This window comes from Ambystoma mexicanum, chromosome 4p, assembly GCF_040938575.1.
Source record: "Ambystoma mexicanum isolate Mex_15411 chromosome 4p, UKY_AmexF1_1, whole genome shotgun sequence".
Lineage (NCBI taxonomy): Eukaryota > Metazoa > Chordata > Amphibia > Caudata > Ambystomatidae > Ambystoma > Ambystoma mexicanum.
Window position 1 is genome coordinate 679,326,672 of NC_090927.1, and position 22,985 is coordinate 679,349,656.

At 49.7% G+C, this 22,985-nt stretch overlaps 1 protein-coding gene across 1 annotated transcript in view; it reads right to left on the bottom strand.

Moving 5' to 3' along the window:
• The window catches only part of ASRGL1 (asparaginase and isoaspartyl peptidase 1), a 568,063-nt gene extending 546,214 nt beyond the window's left edge, over window positions 1-21,849 (bottom strand). Inside the window, exons 1-2 of the mRNA XM_069606224.1 lie at window positions 21,753-21,849; window positions 21,403-21,433 (exon numbers count right to left, since the gene is read on the bottom strand). Coding sequence (XP_069462325.1) covers window positions 21,403-21,430 — 28 coding nt within the window. The 5' untranslated portion in view covers window positions 21,431-21,433; window positions 21,753-21,849. The remainder of the gene's footprint in view (window positions 1-21,402; window positions 21,434-21,752) is intronic.
• Window positions 21,850-22,985: the final 1,136 nt, after the last annotated feature.

The window sequence follows — 22,985 nt, forward strand, 5'->3', positions numbered from 1 at the left end:
TTGACCCGTGCATGAATGAGAAGCCTGTTGCACAGTATTAGTATGTAGAGGTGCTTTGCCTTCTTTTGTGTTACTAACCTTGCACGGTTGTTTAATAACCAGGCATTCCCTTATTTATTTAAATTGTATTCTCTTGACTTAGCCAATACTTGTGTTTCATACAATACATTCCGTGGTATCTGCTACATGCACCACTTTGCTTTCACTCCACAATCACAAGTGCTCAACTTGCTTTTTACTATGTGCCGCATTCAAAAAGTGCTTACAATAACTTTGATATTCAAAAGGACTTTGTTACAGGTTCTTGGAGCGCCCCGGTATGAGTGTTTCTCTGGTTTCCACTCACCGGTCGCACACAAAAGCTCCCTTCGGCTTGTTGTCCTTCACGGTGGGCCTCCCAACGCTTCTCGTTCAGCTTCCCGGCTTCCCCAAACTTCGCCTTTACCTTGCGGCAGCCACAGAGAGCACCACTCGATCTCCTGGTTTCCCGTGGCGGCAGCTGGGGTTCATGGGAGTGCCACAGCTCCTGCTGCGTGGACCCTGTAAGGGGGTAGCAGGATCTCCAGACCCTCTTGCGGCCAATCTCAGCGTCTCCCTCTCCTGCATGACATGGCTTGGCACGGCTCCCGGCATCTGGGTTTCCAGCTCCCTTCTCTCCAGCCGGCTCTTCCTTCTTCCATGCGGCACGCTCTATGTCCGTTAAGAGTCTTAAATGACCGCAGGTTTGGGTCAAGAAGTCTAATTGCCCGACTCTGGCGAAACCCATTAGGTGGACATGCCTGGTTGTTCCACATATATGCCTTCATAGCCCTCTTCTTTGTCTCAGTACCAAAGTGGTGTTTCAGATGGTCATATTTAATAAAAGAAGAATGTATAACTCTGTGTTGTCTCCGATATGGGTTTGTATGCATCTTCGTAGTTGGGCTCTTAATCGTCCCAGTATGGAGATGGTGTTTCTGGGGGATAGTGGACAGTTTGAAGGGAAAAAAGGGAAAGGGTTGGCAGTAGCCGACAAAGTCTTTAGGGATAGTGGGTACATTCTGAAAAGAAAATGGGGATACCAGGTTTCACATAAAGACGTCCTCTTCCCCAAGTTCCCGCCACCCAGGTGATCCTCCCTTGCATATCCACCCCCAGGGTCAGGATCCAAAAGCGATGCCATTTCCCTGGCTACCTGAGAGGAGGAAACAGGGCAAAAAGAAGGGAGGACGCCCTCAGGATCCTCACAATCCCCACAAAAAAGTCCTACATTTTTTTTTCTTTATTTCCTTCTATTTGCATGATAATTGCGCCCCAAGCTGTGTTGCTGGCATCCGTTGACATCATCGTTTGTCTTCCAACTTTAGAGAGGGACTGTGTTTGGCCTAAAGCTATCTTGATAGCGGAACACAATCGCTCCTCTCCTTGGGAACGAAGGGTACATCTCTAACGGCAACGAGGGAGGCAACCACAGCCTAGAGAGACGAGGTAGAGCCGTGCAGCGGACCCGAGGGGCATTGACGCCCAGAAAGGAGCACACACACCGGAACGCCGCAAATGAACGAGTTGCCCCTGCCCCTCACTGAATGCCAAGCTCACCAGATCCCTCTGAATAACACAGGGACTACACATCCCGGGGCCATACAATAAGCATAGCCAATAGCTGGGAGCACCACGGAAAGAGAAGCCCTGTAGAGCTTGATCATGTGCAGCAGCTGAGATAGAGGCGCAGAGGGTGGCATTAGGGTGCTGTGCTACAGAGGCAAGGATGCCACAATCCGAATGGAGGGTTGGGGAGACCAGGACCTTGGCTGCTCAGGAAGGGAAAGGAGGCAGGTTGGAATAGCAGCGACCTTGGCCCTACTGTCTGAAGCAAAGGTGACTGGCATGGAGACACCTAGTGAAGAAGACCCTGCAGTGGCATAACTTAGGGAAGGAGGAATAGAGAAAAGCTCTGGTGCGCTACCCCATTGTTAGGCTTAGGGTGAGCCAAGAGATGCAGGGTTCAGTGGATCTCTTCATGGCCATGGTGTTGCTGTGTGAGGCTCAAGTGGTGTAGAGACTGGCCCATATGTGGGTTAGAAGGAGGAGTGGCACTCTCCAGAGGATTCTAAGCGAGGACAGACAGTGGCAAATGTGGCCCTCCAAAGGTACAGAAGGGAAACGGTCATGGAAGGGACTGGAACAGTGCTGGGCATACTTAACATGAAAGGAGTAGCCACCAAAGAGGACAATGGAGTTATATTAGCAGAAGTTAAAGCCCTCGTAACGGCATCCAGTCGTCAATGTCAGGCCTGCGCGATAAATTGAAATGATGGAAGGAACAATAGAAGGCCTTTTATCATAATCAAATGAGAGGCAGACACAGGACACTCTTGTGTTGGTTATAAACTTATTAACACAAAAGGGGGACTGGAAAATGCCCCACTCGTCCCTACTCTAGGAGGTATTCCTACCTCCACCAAAACTAAGGGTCTGTCCTATATCAAGATGTCCAAAATAAAGCGTTCCGTGTCCAAAATCCTATTCTAGCCCTCAAATTGCAAAGTACCTCTAAAGCATTAGGGTATAATGTCCTTGTCCTTGAAAGGTGTACAAATGTTCAAAGAAAGACCCAACTCCAACACAAAACCTCTTAAATCGATAATGTTCACAGTTCCAAGGAATCTCTCCCTTCCCTAGGTTTCTCTTCACCAACACAATAGTTCAACCAAACAACAAAACTTCTTTAAAGCCCCAGAGGATATCTCCCTCTTGGCATTGCAGCGCACGTTTGGGGAAACGTTCTCCCTTCCCCAAGTCTGTTCAAGATACTTCCAAACTTGAATCTTCCTTGGGGTTCTTCGGTCAAACAATTGAAATATAACTCAACTTGGTTGCAAATCCCAGCTTTATGGGATACCTGGTGTACTCCCTTGCCAGGTTCTTCTCCACATTCACTGTGACTTAATTCAAAGACTTGGCCTGGTGTTCTCTCTTGACTGTGTTTTTCTTGTACAGTTACCTTTATATACTTGGATCACAAACTGACTTTGCCTTGTACATTCTCCTTCCAGGACTACTTCTACAATGTTCACAAAGATACTTAGTGGCGAGTTCAAAACTTAACGTTCACCTATTTCCGTTACAACAACCTGGCTCCCCTCTTTGCCAAGCCTGGGTGTCCTTGGTTTGGTTTCTCCCCTGAGGTCCATCGACCCCTTACTCTGTTCACCAAGGGCTTTCTGTGACCTTCCGGACCTTCAGCAGCCATCTCTCTACCTGCTTACCCGTTTCTCTGGCATGCGGCATTAAGTGAGAGATGCTTCCGCCTGTCCGGTCGATGGCATTTGGGTGCCTATTGCTGTCGACGGCTTCTCTACAGCTTGCTTATCGCTTGGCTTTCCACCCGCGTCTTGGTTCTCGGGCCTGGCTGTCTCTTTTTCTGTCGAGATATCGTTCCCCGGCCACAGACAGCTGGAGGTTGGCTGGAAGGTTGCTTTGGGCAGCATGTCCAGGAGGTCCTCCTCCCAGGATCTCCCCCTCGCTCTTGCTTTCCTTCCCTCTCGGCCTAGTCAGTTTCACAGGACTCCTCCAGGCAGAGTTTCTCCCAGCCAGGCTGTATAAGGGTTTTAAATGTCCCAACAACTATCAAATGCTCATAACGACTAGAGCGTGTCTTGTGCTTTTCACATTCATGGATCTTCATTGCTCCATTCAGCCTCCTTGTCCCAGTGTCCATACATAAATGAAGGACAGGAGGTTTTTGGTGTTTCACTCACATGATAGTAGGTGTTGTGGGTAGTGGAAGGGAACCATCACAGTAAGCCATAAACGCTTGAGATATGGAGGGAATATGGACATTTGGCTGAACTGGGTATAACCCCCGGGTAGGAGGCAGGTGTGGGGGTAGTGGGGATAGTGGAGGTATGTCCTTCTTCATCAAGACTGATAGTGTCAGGCTGATGTGCATGATCAGGCTCTACTATTAGTGTCCTGTAGGGGCACACTTTTATGTTGGCTAGAGGGTTGCTCCCTAGCCTTATCCTTCTTAAGGGAGTCCCTCTCCCTAGAGGAACTGGACCTGAGTTTTTCCTTATGGTCCCTGCTCTTAGACAATGATTTTTTGGAGCTAGGGGTCGAAGAGGGGGTTTCGGAGGACGCCCTGGGTTTGTCCCCGGGTGTAGGCCGAACTTTGACCGTGGGGTTGGCTTGCGCTGCATCTTTCTCCATCGCGGGACCGGACGGGAGAGTTTTGAGTCAGGCGCCCTTTTGTCTTGGTGGGCTTGTCATGCGGCGGCAGCTCAGGGCGCCCACAGGACTTCTGATCAGAAGATCTGCCCTTCGCCGTCGACTCTCGGCGTTCGACTCCACTCGCATTGCCGTGGGGCGTGAGTTTGTGTGAGGAGTGTGGTGCCTTTGCCGCCGGGTGTCTTCCCCATAACAGGACCGCCGGCCTGTCTGTTAGGGTCGGGGGCTGGCACTGGGGAACGTGGAGGCTCCCCGTCACCCTCCCCGTCCGAAGGAACGGTGTCACTGCCGTTGCTGGACGCCTCTTCGACGTCAATGGAGGCCTTGGCCTGCATGACGTGATGGGCCCAATGTTTAGTTCGCCTGTCTTTGGGGGTTTTAGGTTGGAGTAGCTTACAAGCCCGACAATGAACCTCATCGTGGTCTCTATTCAAGCTGTGGTTACAGACCCTATGCTTGTCGACCCACGTAAACTTCCTATTGCAGGAGGGGCAGAATTTAAAGGGAGTACACTCCATAATATTGGTAGGCAGCTGGGCGACTATGGGAAAGGCTGGTAATATTCATGTTTATGACCACCCCCCACTCTCCCTACTGTAAGGCCGAGGCTGAAAGGGCATTCCAAGGCCGTGTGGCACTGTCTAAGTCTCCGTCTGACGGTCAGCTTCGTAGTCTTCTTCAGTCTTCACGGCATCGGCAAAGGACAGGAAGAAATACTAACTTAATTATTAAAGTTTGATGGTGCACGTCGAAAATGGACTCTACTTATATTTTTTGCGACTGCTTACGATGGCGGAATAAAACAATCTGAGGGACCTACACGCGTGAGGGATCATGGGTACAGGGGACGTCACAATAGGGATAGTATTACTGGCACGCCCTATTTCGACGCCCATTTTCGAGTTTTGAAAAACAACTGTAATACTCTGCAGCTTCCACTAGATGTCGGCCTATGCATAGCATGTGATCTAGACAGATTACCCAAGCAACAGAAAAATATATATAGATTGATCACTGCTCAAGTGGTGGGGAATGGGTAGACCTCGCGTGCCATCTGCTTAGGGAGAGCGATCAGGCAAGGCTGCATGCTTTCGTCCCTACTTTCTGCCTCGTCTGTAGAGCCGCTGGGAATAATGATTAGACCGTGTAGTAAAGTGGAGGGTGTTAGAATTGAGGAGAAGGAATACAAGCTAGGGATGTATGCAGACGATGTGGCAAAGGGCCACTTACTGGCACATGCGGTGGTAGTCCTGATAGTTCAAAGCTACTGGAAAGAGGTCTTGGGCTGGATCAACGTCTCCCTCATGACACATTGTTCACTTCTTGCACTGAGGGCATGTATTGTGATTGGATGGAAGTGTCCCTTGTTACTAATTGAAAGGTTATTGTCCTTAAAAGCAAGAGACATTCATGAAATGGAGAATATTACTGGGGCTTTGCTCATCCTACAACCGCCAAAGAAGATGGAATGGATGGCCTTTCTATGAAAAAATGGGTTGCTGTCCCGACTACAGTCGCACAGATTGTAAAAGCCTAGATGGTCGAGATCTGCCACAGACAAAGCCATATGAAGTCCTGGAATGAGCAAACTGCGATTGCCACCGGTTAATGCTGCCCGGATGGATACTTTAGTTGAGAAATGTCTAGAATATAACTACTTCGCTACCTGCTGCCACGGAGGGACAGGGATGGGCGAGGGAGGTTTTGGAGTTCGAAATGTGATAACTAGTTGCATGATTAAGAGGTGAGGCTATTACAACATCTGAACGATTTGTTTTTTGAAAAAGAAAATAAAGAACTTACAAAACAAAGCCGAGACCCTTTTCCACCAATGCATTTATCACTATGCTTAACCTTTCATATGTCTTTTGGTCTTCCCCAAACACTAAAACATCCTCTTCGAAGGATCTAACCCGCTGCTTCATTCTGGAAAATGTCATACATTATTCCCTGGAATACTGATGCGGCCAGCCGAAAGGCACGTGCACAAATTGGAAAAGGCCCTCAAGCGTGATAAATGCTCCAAGTTCTTTAGAACGTGGGTCAAGTCTCGATAAGCAGAGGTTAGAGCCTACAATACAAATACCCACGCATCTCCCAGTGCGAAAGGATCTCCGCTATGTTTGGTGAGGGATGGTGATCGAGCACCACACATCTGTTGAGGGAGTGGAGAGCCACGCAGAGCCTCAATTTCCCATTTGGCTTTGCCACGATATCAAAGGAGTGACCCATTTACCAGTTTCTATTCTCTCAATAATTCCATCATTTTCCAGTTAGCTTAGTTCTTCTTTAACATGTTCTTGGATGGACATGGGAATATTCCCGACTTTAGGCCCTACAGGCTTGGAATCTTGACAACCTGATCTGATGCACAAATCCTTTCAAGCATCAGGACAAAACTAAATAATTTTTGCATTTCATTATCATCACAGTACATTACAGTCTCAAAAGTGTTGAGCTTGATTTCCAGTCTTCTGCAGGAGTCAACTAAGCAGCAGAATGGATCCTCATAACAAACTCTGCCCAAGGTAGGACTTCCTTTACATTCGGAAGTTCGGCAAGATGGCGGCCGTGGCGAGGTGACGCACGTAGTAGTCTCTCCCTTTGGGCCGCAAACATAATCACACTTACGGTGCATTGGTCTTCGTGGCAGCAAACTATCGTGGCCAGGGTCACCCCGGCAGTAAGCGGGTGGAGAGGCGGTGGGAGAACGCGCACATCCAGCTATAGCCACGACTCCTGGCGGCACCAAGATAGGTGAGGCTTGAACTCTGCCTGAGAACATCAGACACCCGGACGCCGCTGAGGGGCCTCTTGCGCCCAGAAGAGTTGGAGCACAATTGGAGCCCAAACTGCGCAGAGAAGGGATCCCTGACCTGTGCCGGAGGCTAAGAGCGGGAACGGGGGGGGGGGAGGGGATCCGAGGCAGCAGCAGAGGAGCGCAGCAAGGCTCCGATCCCAATCAAGGAGAGTGGGGTGAAGAGCAGAACCTCCATCGGGAGAGGGAAGTGCAGTCGCGGCAGACCGAGGCACGGAAGCCCACATCACGGAGGCCCTGCACCAACGAGCGACCCCCCACCAACACCGGTGAACAGACGACATCAGAAGCAGCAGACCCCCCCCCCTCATGAGGCCCTCCATTAGGTGAGAAGGAGAGCCCGTGGAAGGCCGGAAGGGCACGCACTGCGGCCATTTGGCGGGTTGGGCGGAGGGGCAGCAATACGCAGTCGGCAGTGCAGGACATAGCACTGGCGCCACACGCACATCGGGCTGGGCAAAGAGCACTGCGGGGAGATGGGGGGGGTCAGTAAGCTGCGGTCAGAAGGTGAGGGGCAAAACTGAGAAGGAGCCAAATCCCCCCCACACCCCCAAGTGGTACGGGGTGGACAAGTGAAGGACCCCATGTAACCCCAATCAATACCAGCTGGTAAGGGAGGGGCGCAAAGCCGTAAAATGCCCCCGCCCGCCCCAGCTACACCTCCCGGTGCATTTCAGATACGACTATCAGGACACAGGGGCCAGCCAGTCAGGACACAGGGGCAAGCCAACAGAACAAAAGTCCCCACGCTGCTAGGGGTCAAGTCAAAAGCGAGGCCCGGACGCAGGAAAGGCCCATTTTTGGGGCAGCGAACCACCGCAGTGGGGGGCAATAAGCTGAACTTGAGTGCGGTATGCTGCAGGGGGAGGTGGCAGTTTGCAACAAAACACAAGGAGGTTGCCCCCCTGCACAACACTATCCCTCCCCTGGAAAAAAGAGGCAAGAAGATGGGTGGCAGGGAGGCCAGCACAGCAGAGGAGACAACCATTAATCAGAGGAGACCCATGCAGGCGGGGGAGAGCGGAGAAACACGGCAAAGGACCAAGTCCACAACTAGGGGATACAGGATAAGGCATACGGCCCAGTGCGCCCCCCCTTGCCCCTCCACACCTTCCTGTCAAAGAGTGTGTATTGAGTGTAAAGGAGGGGGCAACCGCAGGGAACATATCACAAGTGGAGAAGACCGCAAAGGAGGACCAGTACTAGGCGCTGGTGGCAGCAGGCAAAGCAGGGGAGACAGCCCGAAGAGGTCTGGAGGTTTTCATCAGCCGCAACAATGTCAAAGGCAAAAGGGAAGGGGGGGGGCCCATGATGCAACCCCAGACTCTCAAGCAGAACGTGAACCTGGTCCAAATGTGGTCCGCCGACAACACAGTAAGCACGAGGGAAAACGCAGGAGGAAACAGTGGGGACACGGAGCCCCCCTACCCAAGCGCCACTGACCTCGAAGGAGGACATGCAGATGTGGTTCAGGGAGCTCCAAGATAAATTTATGACCATAGTGCAAGGCAAGTTTGAATCGATGAAGGACGATATGAAACAGGAGGTTCAAGAACTGCGGCAGGATGTGTCAAGACTAGAAGAATATACAGACACGCTGGAGAGAGTCGTTCAAAATGTGGAAGAGGATGTTCAACAATATAGTGAGATGCAAGAACACCTGGTGAGGCTAGCACACAATTTAGATTTACAATGTGAGGACCTTGAAAACCAGTCTAGAAGAATATACGCATAAAGAATATGGCAGAATCGGTGGAAGAGTCAGATCTCAAGACAGTGGTGCAATTCAGAGATATCCTGGCAAAGGAAGAAGTGGAAGACATAAAAATTGATAGGGTGCACCGGGTAGGCCCTAAGTGGTTGGCCGAACCAGGGGGAAAGCCCCGGAGATGTGCTAGTGGCAATGTCGTTGTACCCCCAGAAAGAGAAAATACCGAGAAAAGCAAGGGGAATGGACCACATAAGGATGAATGGAAAGGAAATCCAACTGTTCCAAGACTTGGCTCTGGTAACTCTACAGAAAAGGAGGGCAATGGCACCAGTGGTAAAGGAACTGGCGACAAGGAAGATAAGGTATAGATGGACATTCCCCTTCGGTCTTCTCTTTACCTGGTAGGGGAAGCAAAGGAGGGTGACTTCAGGTGATGGTCATTCAAGACGAAGATAGAGATGACAGGCACCAACAGACAAGGGAGGAAGCTCACAGGAAGCCAAGGGGGTGGAAAATGGTCCAGCAGAAGAAGAAGCACATGGGGGGGGGGAGCACAGAGTGCAACGAACATGCGCACCTAGGGAAGAACTTGGGCTCACGACTGGGAGACCACAACACCGACCCAGAGAGGGGCGGTGACAGGCGAACCAATGGACGCGGCCCGGCGAGGCAATGCAGGGTTTAGGACCCTGAGAAGTTCTTCTCGAGCAAGCAGAGGGTCAGGAGCGACAGGCCGAGCGCCCTAGCAACCATAGGTCCCTGGGCCCTCCTCAGGACAGTTGTTAGTTTATTGGGGGAGTTACAAGTTGGGGGGGTATGAGCTGGGTTGAAGGGGGGGGGCCGGAAAAAGCTCAGCAGTGGGATATGGGGAGACACGCACCGATCATAGTGAGCAGCGACCATGGGTAAGCTGAAAATATTTACGTATAACATCAGGGGCCTAAACTCCCCGGTAAAAAGAAGGGAAAGAGGGGATATCATAATGTTAAAAGAAACGCACATCAGACTCCAAGACAAAACAAAGCTGCGGTTAAAGGGGTATAAAGTGATTGTGCAGTCCAACGCCCCAGATAAAAAGGCAGAGGCGCTGATAGCAGTTATAGATGGTAGGAATATACAACTACATAACACAATGGTGGACAAGATGGGTAGGTTTGCGTTTGCCAATGCCTCAGTTGAAGGGTTGAGACTCACATTAGCTACGATATATGCACTAAATATGGGGCAGGATGGTTTCTTAGGGGAAACTCTGGGGAAACTGGAGGAATTCACCACCGGGGAGATAATCTTGGGCAGGGACTTGAATTTGGCATGGCACCCAGCAACGGGTAGGAGTTCAGGAGGTCACCAGGAGTAGGGGGCACCCTCAAAACATCTTCGCCAAATGATGGATTGCCTGGCGATGTGTGGAGGGAACTCAAAAGGCCAGCAAAGGGGATACACACACTTCTACCACGTCTATAGCACAATGTAAAGGATCGACTATTTCTGGGTTTCAGGGGGGCTGTTGCGGGAAAGTACATGAGATGGAAATAGGTCAGATCTCGCCATCAGATCACGACCAGCTGTGGATGGAGGTAAAGACCCCAGGGAGCAATGGGAGGCTCTGGAGATGGAGGTTCCCACTGGAGATAATCCAAGACCCCATCGTAGCAGACATCCTCAAGGGGAGGATGGAACAATATTTTGCCCATAATGATACAGGGGACGTCAAGTTGGGAGTGGTATGGGATGCATTTGAAGCAGTTATGCGTGGTCATACGATCGCCCTGAAGGCGTCAAAGGATAAACAGAGGTTGCTATGGGAAAAGGAGTTGGAAAAGAAATTACCAGACATACATGGGGAACTCACGCGGAAGCCCATTACGCCATTGAAGAAGTCTCACAGGGTCAGTTAGATGTACACCACACAACAAAAGCGGAGAAAAGCCTCCTCCACATGAGACACTGGTACAACTCGAAGGCCAACAAGGCCGATACATTTCTAGCAAGGCAGCTGCGTGCCAAACAGCAAGACCCATCAATAAAAAAGATTAGAAATGCACAGGGAGAGACCCTAACACACAGTAGTGACATGGGGGAGCTTTTCAGAGACTACTACCGAGAGCTGTATAGTTCGGCGAGACAGGATAGCTCAGACCAGGATACTTACTTAAAAGCCCCAACAATACCAAGAATATCAAAAGAGGAGAAGGACCTCTTGGAAGGGGAAATCAGGGAAGAGGAAGTGAAGAAAGCAATAGCAGGACTCCCGACAAATAAAGCACCAGGCCCTGATGGGTGCACGGCCGCGTTCTACAAGAAATATGCGGACGTATTAATCCCATTTTTGACAAGGTTATTCAACACTTTTATGGAAGAGGGGGATGTTACCCCATCTATGAACGAAGCCAAGGTACTGGTCTTCCATAAAGCAGGAAAGGATCTGTCCCTGTCAGGTTCATACCGCCCAATCGCGTTAATTAACAGACTCAAAATTATACACAAAAAAATATTAGCAGCTAGATTGTCACCGTTCCTCCCCAAACTGATAAATTTGGATCAATCCGGTTTTATACCCGGCAAACAAACCCATGATAACTTGAGGCGTGCAATACACCTAATAGAGAAGAGCGGGGTCATGCAAGTGGCAGTAATCTTGCTCTCATTAGATGCCAAAGAGGCATTTGACTGGGTGGAGCGGTCGATGCTCTTCAAAACGCTAAAATATATGGGGTTTTGGGAACAATATATGAAAATGATTAAAGCCAACTATAATACCCCATGCATTAGAATAGCACTTAACAGGGAAGTGACGGGCAGGGTGGAGCTTACTAGGGGCATGAAACAGGGGTGCCCTCTGTCACCCCTCCTTTATGCTGTCTTTTTAGAACCTATATTAATCAGATTAAGGGAAGTGTCCTCCATCGCAGGGATAGAAATGGCGGGCATACAACACAAGGTAGTCGCGTATGCAGAGGATATGTTGGTGGCCCTTTCCGGCCCGGTCCGCACCCTCCCTGAAGTAATACAAGAATTAGAATAGTTTGGGACAATCTCAGGGTTGAAGGTTAACAGAATAAAATCGGAAATATTAATTTGGCAGGAGAATGTGGGGAGATCAAGCGGAAGGTGGAAGATTTACATCTGAAGATATAGGATAAAGGGATAAAATATTTGGCCATAACCCTTACAGGCAGAATGGACCTCCTATTGTCACGCTCACCTTAGCTCTGCGGGGTATCTGGAACCACATTTTGGTGCTCTTTCTTGCTCTCCTGACTGACCGTGTCTGTGGGGAACCAAGAAGACAGATGGGGGTGGGTTTAAGGCCTTGTGGTAGCTGTGATTCCCACCCTGTCCCTTTAAACTCTCCGTGACCATCTCCCACCTCCCCTTTGTGTGGTGTGTGCGTAAGCTCACCTTATGAGTTAAGAAGATTAGCTCTCCATGCTGCTGTCTATCCTTCAAGTTCTAGTCCACCAGTTGCTTCACTGATGAATAGTCCTGCCCAGACCCGCTGTGGCTTGGAGTTAAGATGCACTTTTGGAGAGTGATTGTTGCGTATTAGCTTGGCTTGCTTGCTGGCTTGTCTCATATTGTCTTCGTCTGCAAACTTATTGTCTTTGTTTGTGTCCGTTTTGCCTTGGTTTAATTATGCATGCACAGTAAAACGTTCCTCTTGCTAATGTTCGTCTCCATGTACTGTGCTCTTCTTCCTTTCTCTACTCACTGTTCTCTTTTTCAGGTTCTGATGAAGCTGGGCTCCTGAGCGTGGCTGGAGGATGACCGTAGCAGCTGAAGAAGTGCGGGTGGGCCGCGCACCTGATGGCTGTAACAGCTGATGATCTGTGGAGGGCCGCGGGCCCGATGGCTAGCTGCGGAGGGGCAGCGGACCCGATGACTGCAGCAGCTGAAGAGGAGCCGGGCCGACGTGAAAACAGGTAAGTGTGAATAAACTGAGCCTCATAGGAGATGCGGAGGGCGGCTCTCCTCGATGCGAGTCTATGGCTGGGGCTCTCGGAGCTGCCGGCGGCTTCTGAAGATCACAGTGAGCGTTCCGCTGCTTTCTGGCAGAACAACGCGAGACGTGGAATAAAGCCTGGGCGTGGCTTATATAGCAGCCACAACCAGTGACTAGACTGCAGCCCTCAACAGTGTTTGGGCTGGTTCCCCTCCATGTTGGGTGACTAATCCGATGATTCATGTTGTGTCTGATGCCATATGCCCCATGCCTGGGTCCAGCTAGGCTCATTCCGAGTTCTATTGGTGGTGCAGTAGAGCGGCCTAAATGTCAGATGAACCCTATGGGTGCGCTTTGGGGCAAACATCTGTGCATGGGATATGGAATTGGTAGAATGGGTGGAGGCAAGTGTTGCAGAGTTAGTGGTTGTGACACCTATCCAGGGAAAACTATCCGGAATTGCTGGGGAAAATTAAGAGGGACCTAGAGAGGTGGAACCCCCTGGAGATCTCGTGGTGGGGTCGCATAACTTCGGTAAAAATGACAGTTCTGCCCAGGATAGTATACTTCTTCCAGGCCATCCCGATAAGAGTCCCCAAGTCTTTTTTCAGAGCACTTTCTAAAGCTATAACATCATTCATTTGGAAAAAGAAACCCCCAAGGATAGGTGGACAAGTCCTAACAGCACCAGTAAAAGAGGGGGGCATGGCTCTCCCACATTTCTTCAGGTATTATCAAACGGCACAATTATGGGTCCTAAAGGAGTGGATGGGGGAAGATGGGCAAAAAATGTGGGCAGACCAAGACAGGGCGGTGGCGAGAACCCCAGTGGTGGAGTTGTTGTGGAAAGGGAGGCAACACAGGCATCCGAGCCTTGAAGTCTTGAGGGCCCCATTGGAAGTATGGGACGATCAAACGAGGAGGGGCACCATGACAGAGGCGTTGGCCTCATTTACACCCATGTTTAGGAACCCAGATTTCCCACCAGGAATGGAAAAGGGGGCGTATAGTAAATGGGAGGAGGCAGGGTGTACAAAAATTGGAGAAATGATACAGGACAGAGGTCTGAGCCTTCGAGGCATGCAAAACATATCAGGGCTCAAGCACGTAGACAGGTACAAATATGAACAGCTTAGACATTGGCTGGTGTCACCCTCTATAAAACAGGCGGCCTCGAGGGAGCTTACACCCTTTGAAAAATGTACACTGACTAACTCTGGGTCAAGGAAGTAGTATCGGCAATGTATAAATGTACAGAAGGAGGAGGTTAAGTAGAACTACATGCCGAAATGGGACGCGGTCCTGGGGGAACCAATCAGTAAATCACAATGGGAGGAGCTATGGGGAGGCATCCCAAAACTGACCCGCTCAGTCCAAATGAGGGAAATGTGGGTTGAAAGACATGACACAGTGGCACTATACTCCGGAGAGGTTAAACAAGATGTTCCCGCACATCCAAACTTTGTTGGAGAGAATGCGGGGGCGAGGGAACATGGAGGCATGTTTGGTGGGACTGCAAAGAGATGCAGGGGTCTGGGTCGAGATAAAAATCACAGAAACAGGGGATGTTCCCAAATGTGCCCCAACTGGGAGAGAGGGTCTGGTTGTGCGGTTTTAGGGACCCAGTAGCAAGGAAATACAATACATCACAATGGAGGAGCCTAATCGGTCTGGTGCTAGCAGCATGGACGACTATGGCCCAGAATTGGAAGCAACGGGACCCGACAACAGTGTTCGGTTTGCTTTAGAAAGTGTGGACCCGGTTGGCTTTAGAAAGTGTGGACATGGTGTCAATGGAGAAACTTACTTATACCCTGCAGGGTAACAAAGGAACATTTACGAAAGAATGGGGGTGGGGGGTGCTGGACTATTCAATCAGACTATATGGAGCAATGGTGTCCACACAAATTAAGAATATTGGACTTATTTGCAGTACGAGAGAAATCCATGCAGGAGCAGAAAAAAAACGATCTTCCGGAGGGAGGGGTGGGTGGGGGGGGGGAGGGAAGTTGGGGAAAGCGTTTATGTTGCGGTTGTGTAACGAAGACAATAAACAAATCTTTTAAAAAATAAAAATTCGGTAGTTCCCATGAACCAGCCCACCATGCTTATTCTCACACCGCCATATTCTACGGGTCTATGATTCACGTCCAGTAATTCTTTCCCTGGAAATAGGCTGTCAAAAACAGTTTTGGGGATTATGGTGTACTTTACACCTGAAATCGATCATCATTACATAGACTGTCTATTGATCTTTAGCATATCTTGGGGCCCATCTAGTAGTTCCTCCTCGTCGCCCACTGCAAACACAGCTTCCTCAGCATGATAGTCTGTGACTTGAAACATTTTGTTAGGTGTCCCTCCCTTTTGCATCTGGCGCACTAACTTCAAGCGCTGAACAAACAAGACTATTTGCAAAATTCCTCTGCATCACATCTGAAACACCTTTACATGTTCCTCATTTGTATTTGCATATTTACTGGATTGCTGGCTCTCGTCTTTGCTGAGCCAGCGATCTTGTTACCTGCAGATACAACTGAAAGAGAATCTGTTTGACTCCTTTCTCTTCTGAAAATGTATGTTGCAAGGTTTTACCACACTTCGTGTGTTCAACTTCTTTTGCTATTCGTAAAACTTAACTGGGGCGGGGAGGGAGTGGGGGAGGGGCGGGGGACGAGTCCCCTTTGTACTACAGTTGTTGCCTACTTTTGCTGTCTTTCATCAATTTGCTGTCCAAAGTTGCAGGTCCTAGCCATGCCCCTCAGTACAATAATACATTGTTCCCCAGACTCATCTTCTCTCTGTACCATTTTCCCAAATCTGCATCCCTCTACTATGAAACTTGTTTTGGTCTCATTTGCTTGTCCATCTTGGCAATGCACGTTTCATATTAGTTTAGGTCCACAGACTCTTCAGGAGTGAGGAGATTGTCTAATTTCTCTTGACTAGTCGTGTGAAGACAATGCACAAAAAGGGCTGTTTCCTTCTACTCCATAGTTTGTACCACACACAGCCGTGGTATAACTGCTCAAATTATTTCTTCCAGTGTTTTCAAGGCACAGCAGGATCTCCCGGATTAGGAAGGGATGTCATGGGGAATATGTTTTCTAGCATTTTGGCTACTGGGCGTGAACCTTCCCTTTAGTTATTAGACCCTTGACTGCTGGTGGTTGTTGAGAACACTTTGTGCGTGTTTTATTTAAAGTTCAATTTACTTTTTTTGTAGATTATTTTCTATCCCCTTTTCGGAACTGCTCTTCAATTCAATGAATCTGTTTTCTTTTCCCTTTTTTTTTTTTACTGTACTCCTTCTTGTCAAGTGCTCTAGATGTGCTTTTTTCGACAGAGACAAGCCCGGAGCTGATCGATGCTACGCTCAGGCAGATATGGCTAGGCAACACAACCGGCAGCTCGCTTCACTCGTGAAGTGTTGCTAGGTGACGGTGCTGGCAAGCTGCAGGGTCTTTTTCTCAAAATGGGGGACCAACGGCTGGTCCCTGGTCTAAGTGCTTTGGTTTTCAGACTTAGGGTCCTCCTTCTTACAGAGGGCGATGAGGGTAGGGAATTCCTACCTTTCCCAATCTCCTGACAAACGATTTTGTAGTGCCTGCTGCATTGCACCTGGGAAGGGGCATCCGTATCAGACCAGACGGAACAGGGGGAGACCAATTCCAACTTGTACCCCAACCTCAGAAGACGATTGACCCAGGTATCCACCGAGGGACCAGGACCATTGTTTCCAAAACAATGTCAGGCGGCCCCCCAACAGGCCTGGTATCAGGGCTTCTGCTGGCGAGGAGGGGGTCAGGGGTGATAGACTAGAGTGCCATTTCCGCCCAGGCACAGGCTGAGCCCTACCCCTAAGCCAGGGCCGAGCCCGATGGAGAAGGGCCCCCCCAGCAGAACTCTGTTGGGTTGGGGCAGACTGGCTACGTAGTTGGCCAGCATGTTGTCTGCATTGAAGACCTTATGGACCTTGTCCTCCAGGGAATCCCCAAACAGCATCCGCCCTTCAAAGGGAATTTTCATGGCACTAGACTTCTGTCGGGCGTCCGTCTTCCAATCCCTGTTAAGAACGTGCCGACCCTCCACGATGTAACCCATGGACATGGCGGCCGCATTCACACCATCATACGCCAAGTCTGACAAAAACTCCACCGAGTCTTGATGGCCTGTGGAGAGGGGGCTGGATCTGAGCCCTCCCTGGCCACCTTCAGGGCAGACTTCAGACCCCCAAGGGCAGCTGCCGCAGTGCAAGAGGTGTAACTGGCAGCCGGTATGGCCAAATGGGCCCCTCCATAAGCCTTCCTCAAGGTGGCATCCACTTTATGATCCGTGGGGTCCCTAAGAGAATCGTCTGAGACCCAGGACGACCTCTCCACCAGACTGGGAATTATGTGATCTACCAGAACCACCTGCGGCAGGGCCATTTCCTCCCCCTGCGAACATGGGGACCACTGACTTGTCCGGATCAATCCACTCAAAATCTCAGTCTTCATGTCAGAGAGAAGCAGGAGACCCTTCTTAAGAGTGCGCTTGAACTGTGGCGGAGGGGGCCGAACCCCCCCAGCCAGAGTAGACAGGGGTTCAAAGTCCGGAAACCCCATATAATGAGATAACTGAAAAAGAGCATCCGCTGTGGCTTCCTTGTCCACGTACTTGCCCCTGAAGTCAATCGAGGCGTCTGTGCAAGAGGAAGGGGACACCCCCATGCTATGATGACCCTGGATCCCCTCCTCCTGCAGGGCCTTCTTAAAAACGCACAGGAGCCTGTCCTCTGGCACCCTACTCCCCTGCCTCCACTTAGGAGGAGGGAGAGGAACAGGAAGAGGAAGGCGAGTGAGGCTCCACATTCCTAGACTTGGAAGTGCGGTTCCTCATGGTGACCAACACCAAGAAGCCATGGTCTGGACAAAAACAACCAAACGCCTACTGTGCCTGATATAAAGCGGTGAAAAGACTGGTTGCCAAGCAACCAAGAGCCCAGTCTGGGAGGCCAGCTGTGTATAATAATCCCAGCGAAGAGTAATAGGAGCGACCGCATCCACACACCCCCCACTCCTCCTGTTTACCTCTGCCTGGGGTGCGATCACCCCCAGCCATGTAGATCTGCAGGGCAAGACGCTCTGTGACACCCCCCAGTCCTTGCCCCCAACTGGGGCAGGCTTCCTCTACCACTATGCCGGTGGTGGTAGGAGAATCTGGGCACCCGGCCTGATACTCAACAAGGGTCCCTCGAGGCAGAGGGAAAACTGAACAAATCCCCCCACTGGCTGTGACGGGGGGGGCAAAAGCAGGAAGAAAAAAAAACTGTTGGGTCTCGCGGAAGGCGGCAGGTGGAGGGGTGGCGCCTGAAGGATTTAGAAGTAGAAAGAGGGTTCCTGTAAATAGGTGGGACACCCCATTGATAAGTGCCGGGACGAGGAAGAGTGGACGTGGAGGTAATGCACCTTTATGCAGGTCCGTTTTGTCTTTTTGAACTGGCAGATTTGTCCACTCTTTCTCTGCCCCTAGCTCGACATTCTTTGGAGTGAAAACACATGCAGGCCGGCGCAAAAAAAAAAAAAAATGTCCCTTTTAGCTCTTGGCACAGTGGGATGCATTTCATTTTTGTGTTCTCGCAGGATGGGATTTTAGTTGGTGTGGCAAGTGAATATTACTCTAACACGTATATTGCCCTTTTTATGGTGTTACTTAGTTGCCAAAACTATAGGAATTGTGCCAACAGTGACTAGCCCCTTTTTGTATACATGATCTCCTAGGTCGAAGTGTCATAAATTACCAGAACAATATCTAGAAAATAAATGCTTTATAACATTAAAGCGCACAGCCACCAAGGAAACTATATCCATAGGTCTAGAGTGACTACAATAAAAACATGCACATGGATTATTCCCACACCTGTAGCCTCTAGCAGAAAATACAAACAATCAGTACATAGAACGATGCCATTGAAGGCATATTTATTTATTTAAATTTGTATAGCGCGCAAGCAGCCCAGGGGCATTGAGGCGCTGTTACTTGCATGAGCTTAGTTACAGGCATGGTATCAATAAGAGGCATATTACAGAAAGGAACAAGCAAGGTTATCATTGCAGATTATGCGGTTGGTCAATACAACTTAAGCAGTGGGTCCTATGGTTGGTATTCATGCTGCTGCGAGGGAACTTATGAGAAGAGGGTGGTTTTCAGTGCTTTGCGGAAGGCTAGGAGGGAGGGCTCACTGCGGATGGTGGGAGGTAGGGCATTCCAATGAGTGGGTGCGAGATAGGGGAAGCTGGATCCACCTGCTCTGGATCTTTTTACTAGTGGCACAGAGAGCATGTTGGTGTAGGGTGATCTTGTTGGCCTTGTAGAGGTGACGGAGTGGATTCTTTGTGAGAGGTAGTCGGGGGCAGTGAGATGGATGCATTTGTGTGTCAGTGTGAGCGCTTTGAAAATTATTCTCTCCTTTATTGAGAGCCAGTGGGCTAGTTTTCTGGCTTCTGAGATGTGGTCCCTTTTGGCAATACCTTGGGCTGCTCGGAGAGCACTATTCTGGATGACTTGTAGCCTCTCCAAGTTTCTTTTAGAGGTTCCTAGGAAGAGTATGTTACAGTAGTCTAGCCTGGAGCCGGTGATGGCTCTGGCTATGTTTGTGCAGTTCTCTATGGAGAGGAAAGGCCTGACTGCGTTGATCAGTTTAGCATGATAGGCGGCTGAGGAGGCAATGGCGTTGACTTGTCTGTCCATGGAAAGGTTAGAGTCTAGATAGACTCCAAGGGTTTTGACTGAGTCCGATACAGGTATTTTGATGGTGTCGATGGTGAAGTGATATGCGCAAAGACAGTACTGAGTAGGCAAAAATATATGTAAACCCGCATTTCCTGTGGGTTTTCGTGTGCACAGGGGATATGTGTCACATTGTTAAGGCTGTCATGTTTGTTTACACTCTCGTTTCATTGTACGTTCAAACGTGTTTTTTTGGGGGGGTTTTGGCGCGCAGAGAGGGTTTAGAACGTTATGGTAGGCTCCACCAGCAGGGGTAGCGGGGTTGTCTGTGAGGTGATTTCACCTCAAGACTGTCCTGAGCCTCCCTGCTGGTGGATACAGCTGGTTAGACCCTGCTGAGGATAAGGGCCGGAGGGGATCGGCTTGAGAGAGAGCAGAGGAGAGGCAAACGAAGAAGGGAGCTTGAGTCTGCCACTGAGGGCATCCCGGCCCTCTGCTGTCCCACGACGGCCCCCACCTGTTAGGCCGTCCGCCTGGCGGAGGCCAGTCTCTCTCCCCCACCCGGGGTCGAGGGAGTGTGCCGGAGGTCATAGTTCAGGGCACCCGTGGTGTGTGTTTCATCCGGCATGCCGCCGCTCTAGTGAGAGAGGGAGAGAGCGGGGTCGTGTGTGTGCGCTAAGACTATTCAGTCAGGTAGGAAAGAGAAACTCTAAGAACGGGACCCCGAGCCCCGCGTGAGCCAGCTGTCGCCTAACACGTGAGCCGTGAATTGCCAGGACGGAAGACAATTTTCTCCTCTCCTGTCCTGAGGGACGCTGAGAGGCATATAAGTTAACCAATGCTCTGCAGAAAGGGGTTTGGCCGACTTGTGGAGACACTGTGAGAAAGGCGCTGTGGTGCCAAGAGGGTGGTGCCACCCTGGTACTTGAAGGGTCCCGCTTATTGTTTAGGCGGCAGTTCATGCCCATGGGGGTAAAGTTTGGATTGATCCAGTTACTTCAGAGTTAACACGCCCCCGAGTTTGTACACTGCACCCACTCTGGGGGCAGACAGAACCTGATCATTCCTGCTGTGATCTTTTCCAAGGCGAGGCTGTCCAAACGCTGTGCTGAGGGGTGTTACGGCCCAGTATCCTGACTGGGGGCTTGACGTAATGTGGTATGAGTGTTGTACTCCCCAGTGGTAGTCTGCCGTTACTCAAGTTGAATATTTATTTAACCAATGTGAATGCGTACTCTCTCATATGACCTACGTGAAATATTTGAATATGTTTTTACCAAAGGTGAATGTGCACTTTCCCAGGTGACCCCTCTGTAGGGTGGCCAACTCTTTGATAGTATTTCGAGGGACACTTGCCCACAAGGCGGCGATGACATCACAATGTAATTCACGTTTGGCCCGCCCCTTTTTAAAATTTACATTTTTTTAATGCCTCTTAATTCCTGGCTTAATTGAAATGCAAATGGTTTGTCCTTGGGAGGTGATGGTCACGTTTTTTAACTGCAAACATGACCATCACGACCCCAGGAACAAACCATTAGCATTTGAATGAAGCCAGGTGTCGAGCGTTACAGCATAACCTGTAGCCTCAAAAGGAGCCAGAGCTGAAGAGCCGCCCTTGGAAAGAAAGCAGCAGGCGGCAGCACCGTGCTGAGCAAATGGCCACTTCAGTTTGCAGAGTGGCTGTGCTGGAGGCAGGTTGAGACAACCTGCATCCCCGCACAGCCACTCTGCAAACGGCGGGACAGAGTCCCTAATGGCGGGACAATCCTGCGAAATCCAGAAAGTTGGCCACCCTACCCCTCTGATTTATATTAATATTTATTAACCAAAAGGTGAATGCGCACCTCAACCCTCCCCCTGGGTGTTCATGGGATGCACATCTGTGTGCAGTAAGGTGTTAGACTCCTATGATCAGGTCTCCTACAGGTTTCAGTTCACTCATGCATAAATAAGAGAAGGCAGAAACACCTTACATATACAAAAGTAAAAGCAAGTATTTCCTTTTACCTGAACTCGTTGCACTGTCTGACAACATTTACTAAAGAAAAAGAAAGAAAAAATATTAACCACCACATACATCTGCATGGAAAACGAAACATCACAACTGGCCAGGTCTCGGAAATTGGTTTCTCTCCCTGCGGATTATGGCTCTTCAACGTCGCCGAAATGCACAGTAAATCAGCGTTCAAATAATACCCGTTAAAAAAAGAATCACTCTCAAACTTCCTGAAATCGATATTCATTTTTGTTAATGAAATATTCCGAGTTGAACAACACAACTGAGAGTTGGCACCCATTTAGTCAGATTTCCAATCGTAGCCTTTAACGGAAAAGTGATCGATCTAGCGTTCACTTACATAACTTGCTTTTTCCCCTGCGTTGGCTGCTTCCCCTGCTGTTGTTTCTTAGTAATCGAAGCATGAAATGAAATGGGGTAGCTCAATCACGTGATCTGGCTGGTTCAGTCATGTGATCTGTTTCATGTTTTATCAATTATTTACCTCCCTCTGGCGTTTCGTCCAATGATAGAGAATGACCGGTGGAGAAATACTGCAAAGTTGAAAGAAAGTATTATGCCAAAATACTTCCCTCGAGAGTCCTTACAGAACCATCGCAGTATGTGGTACTGTCGGTTCGAGCAGGCTGCTTGATAGACATATACAAGGAGGCACGGAACATGACGAATTATCAGCAATTTTGTAACTTTAGAACGGCAACGCGGTTTCACGGGTTGTTTTATTTGCAGTGGCACTTCCGAAGCAGTCAGTGTTGCATGGCACCCGCCCCCAACAGTCAGCAGTACACGGCGCTCGAAGTCATTAGCGCCCTACTCTCTACCCAATCCACTTTTGGGTAACACTGGTTGCAAATTGAATTACAAGGATCACCAGTGTTTGTAACTCGAGGGCATTCTGGGCAGTGACGAAGAAAGCATAAATTGACCGGCTACTTACCGGTAATCTTCATTACTCCTCGCCCTGCTCTTCCTCATCACAGTACTTAGTTGTGCGTTCCCCAACCTCCAGTTCAGGAATCCATTCCATCATTTTAATATGCCATATATGCCCCACTCCTCTCCCCTGAGAGCATAGCTCTCATCCCACACACTTTTGGTAGGTGTCACCCGCCTTGCAAGCAGCTGACTCATATGCCAACCCTCCCATAAGCCCATTCACGTCAACGCGCCCAGAACCACCCCCAATCCTCAAGAAAAAATCTGATGCGTTCACCCGCCTCGGCTACTCAAAAGGTTGAGAGCTATGTGAGAGTATACCTCCTAACACATCATAGCAGTTTTTTACGCCACACCAGGGCAGGAGAGCTGGGTCGCAAGTACAGTGATAAGGAAGAGTAGGACTAGGAGTAATGAAGATTACCAGTAAGTAACCGGGTAATTACCTCCACGCCCCTGTTCCTCGTCCCAGTACTTATTTGTGAGGCATAACAAAGATAGCAGTGAAAACTGATCCATGAAGAAAAACAGACCAAAACAGAGTGCAAATCTAACACCGAATCACCAGTATATTATTACCAGACAGCACAACCATTCACCCCTGAAGATGTGTACCAGCACTCAACACCCCAACCCC